This window comes from Rhincodon typus, chromosome 47 (genome assembly GCF_021869965.1).
Source record: "Rhincodon typus isolate 14 chromosome 47, sRhiTyp1.1, whole genome shotgun sequence".
Lineage (NCBI taxonomy): Eukaryota > Metazoa > Chordata > Chondrichthyes > Orectolobiformes > Rhincodontidae > Rhincodon > Rhincodon typus.
This window is the reverse complement of record NC_063378.1, coordinates 5,674,064-5,689,139: the sequence shown is the minus strand read 5'-3', so window position 1 is coordinate 5,689,139 and position 15,076 is coordinate 5,674,064. Positions and strand designations below refer to the sequence as shown.

Sequence of the window (15,076 nt, the reverse complement as noted above, 5' to 3'; positions counted from 1 at the left end):
AAAACTTAAAAAGCTTGAGAAAGCAGCTCTCAGTGGAACATAAGCCAGATTCCTCCCCACCACCTCCCCCCCACAGTTGTATTGTATGTATCAGCTGAAGTATGTGCTATGTTGAGATTCATGAGTTAAAATATTCCAGCAAATAGAAAACAGAACAAAAATGAGGCCAGCAGCCAAGGAATGTTTCTGTGTTTTGACTGGTTATTTATGTATTCCCCTTCTGGCTGTTTTAATATTTTTAACCACTGTTCACAGGCTGTTCAGTCAGAGGTGGGCTAATGATGCAGGGGTGTGGTCGTCGTATTTAGTCCCACACACCATCACTGCTTTCTCAAATCGCCAACATCAACAAACAAAATTTTGTGAAAGGAAGTGACAGATTTGCAACAGCCGCGAAGTTTCCTGCCTTTTTTGGGAGTTGCTCAGGCTGCCTGCAGTCTGTTTCATCTGAGATAAGAGCCCAGCTCTTTTGGATAGGGACCAACTCTTCTGGTTGCGTAGCGTATGTCCTCGTTTGCTGTTTCTATCACCGAGCCACAGCAAAGAGGGAGAGTCTGGAGTGAAGACCTGAGACAAACCGTTCTATCAAGATGAGAGGCTTTGGAGTGCCCTTGTTTGCCTGCGCTGTCATTTTCTCTTCAGGTGAGAGTTAACTTTCCACGTGCGTGAGGGATGTTCCATCTCCTTGAAACGTGCATTTTGATTTTCACCCTTTTCCTGCACGATACGTTCTTCAAAGAACTTGCACGAGCATGTTTTAATTTGTGCGAACAAGTGCCATTAAAAATTCACCTTTTCTTTTCTCCTGACTGCATGTTACAATCCCACGTTGTTGCAATTCATATTTACATGCATGCTCACGATGCCAAAGTTATGGACCAAGTGCCGGAAAATGAAATTAGAATAGTTAGGTCACATATAAACAGGATGGTTAAAAAGGTGTTTAACCTGCTTGCCTTCATTGCTCAGTCCTTTGAGTGTAGGAGTTGCAATATGATGTTGAGATTGTATGAGACATCGGTGAGGCCTCTTCTGGTTGCCCAGTTATAGGAAAGATGTTATTAAGCTGGAGAGGGTTCAGAAGAGATTTACCAGGATGTTGCCAGGTATGGAAGGTTTGGGTTATAAAGAAAGGTTCGATAGGCTGGGACTTTTCTCACTGGAGCATAGGATGATGAAGTTTATAAAATAATGAGGGTTATAGATAGTGTTAATGGTAGTTTTCTTTTCCCTGGAATGGGGGTTTCAAGACTAGGGGACACATTTTTAAGGTGAGAGGAGAGAGAATTATAAAAGGCATGAGGGCCAATTTTTTTGCGCAGAGGGTAGTTCGTGTGTGGAATGAACTTCCAAAGGAAGTGGTGGATGCAGATATAACATTTAAAAGACATTTGGATAAGTACATGAATAGGAACGATTTAGAGGGATATGGGCCAGGAGCATGTACGTAGGACCAGTTTAGTTTGGGATTATGGTCAGCATGGACTGAAGGATGTATTTCCATGCTGTATGACTCTACAACTCTATGAGGTTGGTTTTGTTTTAGGTGGACTGAAGGGCTATTCTTTTGTGCTGTAGACTTTAGGACCCTATGGTGAGTGTTTCAGTAGAAGAGTCAGACTGGACTTGAAATGTTAACTCTGTACCTCTCTCAAAAGCTGCCAGACTTGCTGAGATTCTCCAGTGTTCCCTGTTTATTTCAGATGTGAGCTTTGTTTATTTGCAAGAGTTCTTGAAGTTGTTGTGAATGCACTTTAGAGACACTGTATCAAGAAAAGTTGAATTCTATTTGCAACTTCCTGCGTTTTCAATTTAAAATGTTTTGCCCTCAGCTTGACATGCAATGTATGCTGTCAATACTAAGAGTATTGTAATTGTATTGAGATGTCTAAGAGTAGGTTATAGAGTCAAAGAGTCATACAGCATAGAAACAGATTCTTCAGTCCAACCAGTCAATGACAACCAGAATCCCAAACTAAACTAGTACCGCCTGCCTGTTCCTGGCCCATATCCCTCCAAACCTTTCCTATTCTTGTACTTACCTAAATGTCTTTTAAATGTTGTAACTGAGCCTGCATCCATCACTTCCTCAGGAAGTTCATTCCACATGTGAGCCACCCTTGTGTAAAAAATTTGCCCCTCATTTTTTTAAAACCTCTCTCCTTTCACCTTCAAAATATGCACCCTAGTCTTGAAATGACCCATCCTAGGGAACAGACACCTACCATTAACCCTATCTATACCCCTCATGATTTTATAAACCTCTATAAGATCGCACCCTCAACATCCTATGTTCCAGTGAAAAAAGATCCAGCCTATCCAGCCTTTCTTTATAATTCAAACCTTCCATATATTGGCAATACTAAGAGTATTGTGATTGTATTAAGATGTCTAAGAGTAGAACATAGAGTCGTATAGCATGGAAACAGACCCTTCGGTCCAACCAATCCACGCTGAACATAATCCCAAACTAAAATAGTCCCACATGCTTGCGCTTGGCTCATATCCCTCTAAACATTTCTTATTCATGTGCTTAACGAAATGTCTGTTAAACATTGTAACTCTACCCACATTCACCACTTCCTCTGGAAGTTGGTTCCACACGCAAATCGCGCTCTGTGTAAAAGCGTTGCCCTTCATGTCTTTTTTAAATCTTTCTCCTATCACCTTAAAAATATACCCCCGTAGTCTTGAAATCCCCCACCCTAGGGATAGACATCTGCCATTCACCTTATCTGCACCACCTACCATTTTATAAACCTGTAGAAGGTCACCTCTCAACCTCCTACGCTCAAGTGAGAAAAGTTCCAGCCTCTCCCTATAACTCAAACCCTCCATTCTCGGCAACATCCTGGTAAATCTTTTCTGAGCCCTCTCTAGCTTAACAATACAACAGGATGACCAACATGCTGTGAGAAAATAAGGTAAATTGTGTTGCACTTTCGATGATATTCAAGTAGAAATCTTTTTGCAATGTGCTTTTACAGATGTTCTAAATGAAGTTTGATTTTGGGTCAGAAACAGTTTTGATCCTTCACAAGTAGTGCCCCTCTCTCAACAGTTAGTTATTTTTCTCTCCTTCCAGTTAACTCACAGATCATTACCATCTTCGATGGTTGGCAGGAGGCTGACGCAGCTATAGGATCCCAAATTCTGCTCAGGTTGGAAACATCTTCAGAGTTGAGAAGCGGTAGCTGGAGGTTTAACTGTTCGGATGTGGCTCTCTGGATCGGTAATACCACAGATATCAGCAATGACTATTCAGATCGGGCAGAGTTATCCACTAATGGGACCCTCACGTTGAAATCACTAACGGCCAACGACAGTGGAGATTACTTCATTACCGTGAACCCAGTCATCTCAAACATCTCAATAATGTCAAGCATCGTGCTAAACGTGATTGGTAAGTCAAGATGATACATGCAATTATTCTAAAACAGTTGAGTGTTTCAATTTTAGTTTCCTATCATGGGTGTGATATCTCTTTGTGGGGCAATGGTGGTGTTGTCACTGGGCTAGTAATCCAGTATGGGGCCCGCCAAGGCAACTTAAATTTCCTTAATAAAATCTGGAATGTAGACCTAGTCTCAGCAATCGTGATTGTGAAATGATTGTCCAGTGTAGGACATGCCCATATGGTGGTTCAGTGGTTAGCACTGCAGCCTCACTGTGCCAGGGATCCAGGTTCAATTCCAGCCTCGGGCGACTGCCTGTGTGGGGTTTGCACATTCTCCCCGTGTCTGTGTGGATTTCTTCTCGGTGCTCATTTTTCTGCCACAGTCCAAAGATGTGCAGGTTACGTGGAACACTAACCCTCTGAAAAGCATCCTGCCCAGGCCCAGGCCCAGTCCCCTTCCCTACCCCTGTAACCCCGTGTACCCCATGGCTATTCCACCTAACCTGCACAGTTTAGGACTGTGGGAGGAAACCAGAGCATCCAGAAGAACCCACACAGACATGGGAGAACATTCAAACTCCACACAGACAGTCAGTCGAGGGTGGAATCAAACTTGGGTCCCTGGTACTGTGAGGCAGCATTGTTAACCACTGAGCCACTGTGCTGCCCATAGATTAGTTATGGTAAATGTGGGGAGAGAGTGGGATGCTGTTCGGCGGGTCAATACAGATAAAATAGACTGACTGACCACTATCTGCACAATAAGGATTCACTAATATCCTTTAGGGAAATAAATCTGCCATCCTTTCCTGATCCAGTCCACGTGTGACTCCAAACCTGCAGCAATATAGTTGACTTCCAACTGCCCTCTGAAATGGCCTGGCAAGCCACACCATTTGGAGGGCAATTAAGGACGGGCAACAACTTCTGGCTTTGCCAGTGACACCCACAGGAGAGAGTACAAACAGAACAGCATGTACAATGTTGTGAACATAAAGGTAACCATTTCTAAACGAAAGAAAGTCTAAGAGAAATAAAACTAAAAATTAAACATAAATAAGGGGGAGGTGATGGCCTAGTGGTACAGGCTGGGCTGTTAATCCAGAGACCCATGGGGAACCAGGTTTGAATTCCGCCATGGCAAATTTTGAATTCAACAAAAATCTGGAATTAAGGATCTAATGATAACTGATTTGATTGTCGGAAAAGCTGATCTGATTACACTAATGTCCTTCAGGGATGGAAGTAGCCATTCTTGCCTGGCCTGGCCTGGCCTACATGTGACTCCAGACCCACACAGCAATGTGGCTGACTCTTAACTGCCCTCTGGGCAATTAGGGATGGGCAATAAATACCGTTCTGGCCAGCAATATGAATTTTAAAAATACTGTGTCGGTGGCCTGCCTTCGCAAAATCAGGATGAAATGATTGGATTTCAGGCCGTCTTGCTGAGAAACATGGGTAGCACCAACGGTTAAAAGCTGGAATCAAAGAAATGTGTTGTTTGTTAAGTGTGCCAGCTGCACTGATATATCAGCCAGCAATTTAAGAAATACTGCTTCAGCCTCAGTTCGAGGATTGTGTTGTGTACGACATTTTAGGAAGAATATCCATGCTTTGCAGAGGATGCAGAGTTGATAGGAGGTATTTTGGCACAGAGGGTAGCATCTCTACCTCTGGGTCTGAAGCCCCAGGTCCCATCCCACCTCAGGACTTGACGACTCGAGGGCAGCACGGTAGCTCAGTGGTTAGCACCGCAGCCTCGCAGCACCAGGGACAGGGGTTTGATTCCACCCTCGGGCGACTGTCTGCGTGGAGTTTGCACTTTCTCCCCGTGCCTTCGTGGGTTTCCTCCAGGTGCTCTGGTTTCCTCCCACAGTCCAAAGATGTGCAGGCTAGGTGGATTGGTCTTGCTAAATTGCCTGTAGTGTTTAGGGATGTGTAGATTAGGGGGATGGGTCTGGGTGGGATGCTGCGAGGGTCGGTGTGAGCTTGTTGGGCCGAAGGGATTCTATGAAACTATATCTATCTATGACTGTAGAAAGACAGATCGTTATGTGACCAAGCAAGTTCATCATTGATCAGTAAACGGCTCCGAGATGCCTATGTTTCCTCTGGAATTTTGAAGGTTAAGGGATGATCTGATTGAAGCCTTCAAGATGTTAACAGAATAAGACAGGGTAGATGAAGATAAACTATTTCCACTGATTGGAGATTCTACAACAAGGGAGTAAAGTCTGAAAATTAGAGCCAGAGCATCCAGGAGAGATGTTTGGAAGCACTTTCACACACAAAGGGTGGAACCTCTCTGCAATAAAAGTCAGTTGATGCTAGTTGTTACTTTTAAAACTGAGATAGGGCATCTTTTGTTGAGCAACGGGATATGGGCTAAAGGCACGTGTATGGTGTTAGGCCACAGATCAGTCATGATCTCATTGAATGGTGGGACAGGTTTGAGGGGCTGAGTGGCCCACATCTGGTGGGCAGCAAGGGCAGGGGAGATTCCTGAGCAGGCAGGACTGTGGCCAGTTGCAACCATAACAGTTTAATGCTCATTAAAACACTCCTTGTCTAAGTTCTTGGCTCCCTATTTCTGACAGACTACTTTGTATATACACACCCGACATGTTTGACTGTATGTGTGAGTTTGGACGGATGTGTGTTTGTGTGTGAGTATACATGTGTGTGTGTTTGGATGTGTGTGTGTCTGTTTGAGTGGGTGTGTGTATGTGTGTGAGTGTGCACGTGTGTGTTTGGATTTATGTGTGTTTGGGTGTGTGTGTAAGTCTTTTTGAGTGGGTGTGCATGTATTTGGCTGAATGTGTGTTTAGGTGTGTGTGTTTGGATGTGTGATTGATTTTGGGTATATGTATGTGCATGTGTGTTTCTTTATGTATGTGGGTGTGGATGTGTGTGAGAGTATGTGTGTTTGTGAGTGTGCGTGCGTATGTACTCCTGTATGTGTGTGGGTGCAAGTGAATTTGGGTGTGTTTCAGAGTGTGTGTGTATGCGTGGGGGGTGGTGGTGTTTGTGAGTGTTGTGTGTGTGTGTGTTTGTGTGTGCGTGTGTGTGTGTGTGAGTATGAGTGTCGGGTGTGCTGTGGTATGTGTGGGTGTGTGGGTGTGTGTGGGGTGTGGTGTTTGTGTGTGTGTGTGTGTGTGTGTGTGCGTTTAGAGAGAGACGAGTGTAGTTGTCCTCCATGGAGCAGAGAAGGGCTAGGAATAAAATTCTACATCACAAGGAATTCAATTCAGTAAACAAGTGAGGCACATTTTCCGCTGGCAGCTTTGTCGATAACGAGACAGTGTGGATTAAAACTTTCCAAAAGAAGCCGTTGTTGGGGGTGGGTGGGGAAGTGAGAGAGAGGAGACCTCTGGACAGAGGTTTCATTTATCTTCCAGAGTACACTGCCTGAATCATACATTTGGAAAAGAATCAAATGCATACATGTAAAGAAAAAAGTTAGGTGTCTATAGGAAAAAGCAGAACTGTGCTAGTCATTATGTAGGTAAACGTAACGGTTAGTGCAGGCTTTTTGTGGTATGAATATTCTAGCTTGTGAAACTTGACAACTACGCAGTAAGAGAGGGCCTTAAGGTTAGACACCTTTCCCTCTTGATGGCATATAACATTCTAAAATCCTATGATAGGCAAAATATAATGGCAGAAGGAGAGAATATTACACCAACATGTATAGCACAGGATAAATTTCAGAATAAAGAACTATTTGTTTGCAACTTTAACAAAAACAGAAATTGCTGGAGAAACTGAGCAGGGCTGGTAGCTGCCACACTTGCTGAGTTTCTCCAGCAATTTCTGTTTTCCTTTCAGATTTCCAGCATCGGCAGTTCTTTTTGTTTTAATCTTTAGTTTGCAATTGCTGGCCCACTGCCATTCTCTGTGCAGCCAGTCTGCTGACCCTGTGTGTGAGGGATAACCAAAATTGGGGAGCACTGCTACAGTAGAGTTGTGAGAGGTCTTAACATCCCAAGGTCAAATGGACAGACCTAATGCTGTGGAGTAGGGGAAGCTGTAAGTCACTGACACAATATACAAGTTACATGGCCAGAGGCAAATGCAACATCAGAGCCCAACAAGGCTGCATGCGGTTTGTTTAGGAATCTGTAATGTAGTGATTCACCTGCAAACTATTTATACAGAGGAATATATGACAGATAAATAAGCAGTAATTTCTCTCTCACAGCTGCGATGGTTTATGCATTCCATTAGATACTCTCCCTGCCCCCAAGAGCTAACTAGCCCCTTCAGAGTGACTGAAAGCACAAACTAGTAGGAAGGAAACTTGTAAAAATTCCTCCAAAAGCTCATTAGACGAAATGAGCTAGGAGCGATTTTGGAACTGATTACTGTCACTGAGCCTGCCTCTTGCTTGATATTATCTCCTGTCAGGCAGATAATAGTCACACTTGGCTTGAAGGCTTTCTAAGAATCCAGTTTGGTTACATGACCTCTCTCTAATGTCCTCTATTCGCTTTGAAAAGAGTGTCTCCAAACACCCTATCTACAGTCAGAATCCTCTGTACCCATGAGGGTTCAATTCCTGACAGCCCCCGCTAACAATAAAATTTACGAGTAATGAGCTTGTTAAAAATAGGTTAAAATGGTTAAAAATATCGCAGATGTTGATGCTTACTTTTTGGCACAGATAGGCAAGTTCATGATTTCACAGGTACAGAGGATTTACTTTATATCTTCCTTTACTTAAGCACAGAAGAGAATCCCCATAGTGTGCAAGTAGGCCATTCAGCCCACACCAACCCCCTGAAGGGCATCCCACCCAATCCCTGTAAGCCTGCATTTCCCATGGCTACGCCACCTGACCTGCACACTATGGAGCCATTCACCATGGCAAATCCACCTAATCTGCACATCTTTGGACTGTGGGAGGAAACCAAAGCATCTAGAGGAAACCCACACAGACTCAGAGAGAATGTGCAAATTCCACACAGACAGTCACCCGATGCTGGAATCGAACCAGGATCCCTGGTGGTGTGAGGCAGCGGTACTAACCACTGTGCCACCGTGATTTGGTTTTATATGCAAATAAAAGCCTCATCCCTGACCCCGTCAGGGTAACTAAGACGCTTTGGCCTTGGAATTAATCCTGTGAGCTTTCTTCCTACCTATTCCAATGCCTCAACCTGACCCAAAGTTGGACATGACTGTTGATTTTTTGGTCAAATCTAAAGTCAAGCAGTGAACGTGGTGATCCCAGATCTTGAAGAAAGCAGATTTGGGAAACTTAAGAATTTTAGGCCATAGTTTGTCAAGTGGAATAGTTTGGGCAATGAATCTCTTTGTCCATTACAGAATTCTTCCTACGTTTTTTTCAATGAGGTACTCACGTGGGAGACACGATTGGTGACTCCTGGCCTGCAGGGTGGGGTTGGTTAGCTCACATCAGCTGGACAGCTGGTCTCCGGTGCCAAGTTACACCAACAATGTGGGTTCAATTCCCACACTGGCTGACGTCCTGTAATACCTGAAGTGTGGTGACCCTCAGGTTAAATTCATCACTGGCTGTCTCTCTCCGATGAAACTGGCAACTTTACTGTTCTACCTTCTCTTCCTCATTATAGAGTGCACCTTGCCACCAAATCCACACTCCCATCAATATTGCCATCCTGTTCTGTCTTAATATTTTTTCCTTCTTTGGATCATTTGTGAATTGTGTTTGCACGCCATCCCTTGCAAATGAAACACTGGCAAAATTTCTTTAAAGGAGGAATTTGGGGCAGCCCGGTGGTTCGGTGGTTAGCACCACTACCTCACAGCACCAGGGACCCCAGTTCAATTCCAGCCTTGGGTGACTGTCTGTGTGGAATTTGCACATTCTCCCCATGTCTGTGTGGGTTTCCTCCAGGTGCTCTGGTTTCCTCCCACAGTCCAATGATGGGCGGGTTAGGTGGATTGGCCACAGAAAATGTGGGGTTACAGGGATAGGGTAGTGGGGTAGGTCTGGGTGGGATGCTCGTCAGAGGGTCAATGCAGACTCAATGGATCAAGTAGCCTCTCCCTGCACTGTAGGCTTTGTATGAATTCCCCCAGGCATCTGGGTAGGAAGTGAATTTAATTAGGAGGAATGGTTCAAGGACAGAACGCTATTGCCTTTCTGATCCACCTTCCTGTTCTCCCTGTCCCCCCACCCCAACTAACTGTAACTCCCCAAAACCTGTCCACCATCTACAATGCACAAGTCAGGAGTGTGATGGAATAATCTCCACTTGCCTGGATGGGTGCAGCTCCAACAACACTCATGAAGGCTTAGTTATTTATTACAGTTTTACAGTTATTATAGTCATTATAGTTTACTAAGATTAGATATTTCCATTTTGTTTTATTAATATTCCAAAAAACCAAACAAAATAAATCACGATTTTTTTAAACGGATTTTTTAAAAAAAATTTAAGGATTTACAGTGAATGCTGAGGTTTTTTTATTCCTAATTCAGAAATTTTAAAAAGTTTAGATGTGTTTTAGAAAGTTTCTTTTTACATTACAAAGGTTTTGTTTTAGAAAAGACGAAAGTTTTTTTTAAATAAGGAGATGTGTTTTCATTCCGGAGAGTCCTACATGTGGTCAGCTCTGGAGAAGATTTTTTTTTCCTTCAAGGAATTTATTGAAGAGGAGTCATTTTTATTCAGTTAATCATCTAAGTGGTTGATTTTATTTAATTTTTATATATTTGATATATATATTCCATTTGAACATTTTCTGTAGGTAATGGAAGATAGTTTATTTTATATATAAGGTGTTATTGAAATATCCTCTTTTTAGGCTTACTGTTATTAAGACCATATGTAAGGTACAGGGTGAATGGCTAGTAGATTTAGAAAAGTTATTACCCACCAGGATCAGTCAGATAGAAGGGTGACTGTCAGGAAGGATAAGAAGCCAGTTCAAAAGTCTCCAGTGGCTATTCATCTATGAAATAGATATTCAGTTTTTGGAAAAGTCAAAGGGAATAGTCTGTCTGGGGAAAGTGGAAGGGTCAGTCAGTTATTGGACACTTGGAATGATTCTTATGTTAGGCAGCGTTTGATAAGATGTAATATATTTATTGTTATAGGGGACTGTCCTGTCAGGGGCATAGACAGGCGATTCTATAGCAGTGAGTGTAAATTTAGGATGGTTTGTTGCTTTTCAGGTGCTAGGATTAAGGATGTTTCAAGCATATTGTTAAAGGTGAGATTCAGAAGCCAGAAATTATTGTACACATTAGTAGGAATGACATTTTTAGGGTAAAGCAGTACAGACCGAATTTAAAAGGTTAGGTAGAAGATTAAAAAATAAAACCTTAATAGTAGTAATTTCTGGTTTACTCCCAATGCCAAACTCAGATGCGAGAAGGAACAAAACTTTAAAGGAGGTAAATCAATGGCTGAAGAGCTGGTGTAATGTTCAGGGATTCAGGGTTTTGGAAATGGAAAGGTCTTTTGGGATAGAAAAGACCTGTTCAAAAAGGATGGGTCTAACCTAAACTGGAAAGGGACCAATATCTTAGCACGGAGATTTGTTCATTCTATTAAGGGAGACTTCATACTGATAGAGAAGGCAAGGGGAGGAATTCTAAGTAGCAGTGTAAATTGAAGGATTGCTGGGGTAGGTTCTGAATGTGAGGAGAGCACATCAATTAGAAAAGAAAGACGAGAGAGATTCAGAGTATATTGTAGCTCTGAAGAACTAAATTGCATTTGTTTCAATGCAAGAGGTCTTGCAGGTAAGGCTGATGAACTCAGGGCATGTTTAAGAACATGGGATTGGGATGTCATAGCTATTACAGAAACTTGGCTGAGAGATGGACAAGTCTGGCAGCTCAATGTTCCTGGTTTTAGATGCTATTGGAAGGATAGAAAAGGAGGCAAGAAAGGAGGGAGTGTGGAGTTTTTGATTAAGAAATACATTACTGTTGTAACAAGGGAAGATATTTCTGAAAAATCATCCAGTGAAAATATATGGATAGAAATTACAAATAAGAAAGGAAAGATCACTTTGATGGGATTGTAGGCCCTCCCAACAGTCAGAGAGAAATTGAGAAACAAATATGTAGAGAGGCCTTGTGTAATGATTTAGAACAGAGGGGTCTAAGGTGCAGGTATGTAACATGTAGACAGGATGGTTAAAAAGCTGTTTCGCATGCTTGCCTTCATTGCTCAGTCCTTTGAGTATAGGGGTTGGGATGTTATGTTGAGGTTGTACAGGACATTGGTGAGGCCTCTTCTGGAATACTGTGTCCAGTTCTGGTCACCGAGTTATAGGAAGGATATTATCAAGTTGGAAGAGATTTACCAGGATATTGCAGGGTATGGAGGGTTTCCGTTACAAGGAAAGGCTGGATAGGGTGGGACCTTTTTCCACTGGAGCGTAGGAGGTTGAGAGATGACCTGATAGAAGTTTATAAAATAATGAGAGGTATAGATAGAATTAGTGGTAGTTGTCTTTTCCCTGAGATGGGGAATTTTTAGACTCGGGGGTACATTTTTAAGGTGAGAGGAGAGAGATTTAAAAAAGACGTAAGGGGCAAATTTTTTACCCAGAGGGTGGTTCACATGTGGAATGAAATTCCTGAGTAAGTGGTGGATGTGGGTACAATTACAATGTTTACAAGACATTTGGATGGATGTATGAATTGGAAAGGTTTGGAGGGTTGCTCCAGGAGCAGGCAGGTGGGACTAGTTTAGTTTGGGATTATGTTTGGCATGGAATGGTTGGACCGAAGGGTCTGTTTCCATGCTGTATGACTGTATGACTATGACTCTATAAACTTGATTCCATCCAGGACACACTGCTTGATTGGCACCGCATCCATCCATCACCGACACTTAGTAGCAGCAGTATACCATTGACAAGATGCATTGCAGAAATTCATCAAAGACCCTCTGACAGCACCTTCCAACCCCACGACCATTTCCATTAGCAAGACAAGGGCAGTCGATACATGGGTAGACCACCTCTTGCAAGTTCCCCTCTGACCCATTCACTTTCCCTACTTGGAACTGTATGATCTTTCCTTCACTGTCACTGGGTCAAAATTCTAGAATTCCCTCCCTGAGAGCATTTTGGGTCTACCAAAGCACATGGACTGCAGCGGTTCAGGAAGGTAGCTCACCACCACCTTCTCGAGGGGAAATTCCAGATGGGCAATAAAATGCTGGCCCAGCTGGCGAGTGAAAACAAAAATTGAGGTCCAAAACTGGTTGATTGAGGACCATTTATGCCCATCATCCTGCTTAGACTGCAGTTATTTCAGCTCCAGACTGGACAGGGTAGAGTCGGGCCACTAGACTGGTGGACCAGTGTACAATTGAGGGATTGGGTTGGAGGGTGGGGAGAATAAGCTGGCACTCGGGCAGGGTACCTGCTGAACAATGCTGCCATTGTTTCCAGCCCCTGAGACTCACCTCTCGCTACCACAGTCACCCTGTGAGAACAACTACCTCCCCAAACACCCTCAAACAACACTTACCTTTCCTGTGGGAGATCCTGCAACCTGGCATTTGTCATGGCGTTGGGATGCTCATCCCAGGTCATAATTCTGGATGGAACCAATTAGCGATTGCCGAAAGATCCACTGGGATTCCTCATCTTTGGCACATATTACTCACTTTCAACTGTTGCATGTTCAGACTTATTCTAAAAGCAGGAACATCTTGCCGTTGCGCCTACTCAATCGTGTCATGTCAACGAAAAATGTACAGTATGCTTAAAAACATGCCAGAGCTCAGAAACAGTGCAGTAATAATGCTGAGAAGAATCTCAAATGGAAAACCATTCAAGCTGCAGAGTTCTTAAAAATGTATCCATTTTAGAGAAGTCCTGAGTTGCCTTGTGACAAACCCAACAAGAGGACTGAAAGTACTGTAGTTTTGGGGGAATAAATGCTGGTAGCTGGAAAGGGTATCTGGAGGAGAACAACTTGATGAGAGTATGAATATACAGTTACATTTGGTGGTGGTTATTGAATAACGTAAGAATAGAACAGGAATAAAAGTTTTCAACTAGTAAAAGCGAATTTCCACTGAGGTGAGATATAATTTAGCAAAAAAAGGTGGACTGGAAACAGCTACTGGAAAATAAAATTGGTGTCAGATGGTGAGAGATACTCTGGAAGGAGGGAGATGGCACGTAAAGGAGATCTGGTGTCCAAAACCATACTACAGGAAACTTATACGGGTATTCAAAGAGCAAGAATATGCATTTAAAGCAAAATTAAAAACACAGAGAGTGGGCAGGAGCAAAAAACGAAGGTGATCAAAAGAAATGAGAATAAATAAATGAAGGTAAAGTGGATAACGCTGGAAAGACAATGCGTAATAAAGGCCTCAAATATAATCATAGAGTCATACAGCACAGAAACAGACTTTTCAGTCCAACCAATCCATGCTGACCATAATCCCAAACTAAACTAATCTCAGCTGCCCATAGCCTGCCAAACATTTCTTGTCACATGCTTATCTAAATGCCTTTTAAACATTGTAACTGTACTCTCATCCACCACTTCCTCTGGACGTCCATTCCACACTTGAACCCAGCTTCTGTGTAAAAAAATTGCCCCTCATGTCTTTTCTCAATCTTTCCCATCTCACCTTAAAAAATGCCCCCTAGACTTGAAAACCCCCTCTCTAGGGAAAAGACAAAAAATAAATTGGTGTGTCAAGTCTGATTGTTAATGAATACTTTGCATTGGCCTTCACAAACTTGGGAGAAAATGCAGACATTTTTTTCAAGGAGGAGACATATGATATATTGGATGCTATAAATTTATTGAGAGAAACAAATTAAGGCTTTAATTGAAAATACATAAATAGATAAATAACAAGGTCAAGGGGAAATGTCTGCCAGGTTACTATGAGTGGCAAAGAGGCAAATTATAGAGACTCAGACCGTCATTTTTCAAAGCTTGCTGTCTACAAGCAGGATGTGAGAGGGCTATGGACATTTTATCCTTTTTCGAAATGAGGAAAATTTTGTTTTTTATTCATTTTGTGGGATGTGGGCATCGCTGGCTGGCCAGCATTTATTGCCCGTCTCTCGCTGTCCATGATAAGGTAATGGTGAGCTGTCTTCTTGAACCGCTGCAGTCCATGTGCTATAGGTAGACCCTCAATGCCATTATGGGGGGAATCCCAGGATTTTGACACAGTGACAGTGAAGGAATGGCGATATATTTCCAAGTCAGGATGGTGAGTGGCTTGGAGGGGAACTTGCAGGGGCTGGTGTTCCTATGTATCTGCTGCCTTTGTCCTTCTAGATGGAAGTGGTCATGGGTTTAGAAGCTGCTGTCTGAGGATCTTTGATGAATTTCTGCAGTGCGTCTTGTAGATAGTACACACTGCTGCTACTGAGCGTTGGTGGTGGAGGGAGTGGATGCTTGTGGATGTGATGTGAATCAAGCAGGCTGCTTTGTCCTAGATGTTAAGCTTCTTGAGTGTTATTGGAACTGCACTCATGGATTTAATGAGTGACCATAGGTCTTCAGATCAAGAATAGGCCATTCAGCCCTTTATCCTCATTCCATAAACTCAGAACTAGTCTCACTGTGACCTCAACTCCACTTTCCCATCTCTCTGCCATAAGCCTTAACAATTGAAAATCCATCTAACTCATCCTCTATGTAAATTCAACACCCCAGCCTCCACTGCTGTCTGGGAGAGAAAA

At 42.9% G+C, this 15,076-nt stretch overlaps 1 protein-coding gene across 2 annotated transcripts in view; it reads left to right on the top strand.

Annotated features, from left to right (window-relative positions):
• The first annotated feature begins 295 nt into the window (after positions 1-295).
• LOC109936358 (carcinoembryonic antigen-related cell adhesion molecule 5-like) overlaps positions 296-15,076 on the top strand; it is a 60,081-nt gene continuing 45,300 nt past the window's right edge. Inside the window, exons 1-2 of one of the 2 annotated variants that reach the window (XM_048620681.1) lie at positions 296-642; positions 3,086-3,403. In XM_048620681.1, coding sequence (XP_048476638.1) covers positions 591-642; positions 3,086-3,403 — 370 coding nt within the window. In that variant the 5' untranslated portion in view covers positions 296-590. The remainder of the gene's footprint in view (positions 643-3,085; positions 3,404-15,076) is intronic. The other variant, XM_020534969.2, reaches the window with a different exon arrangement.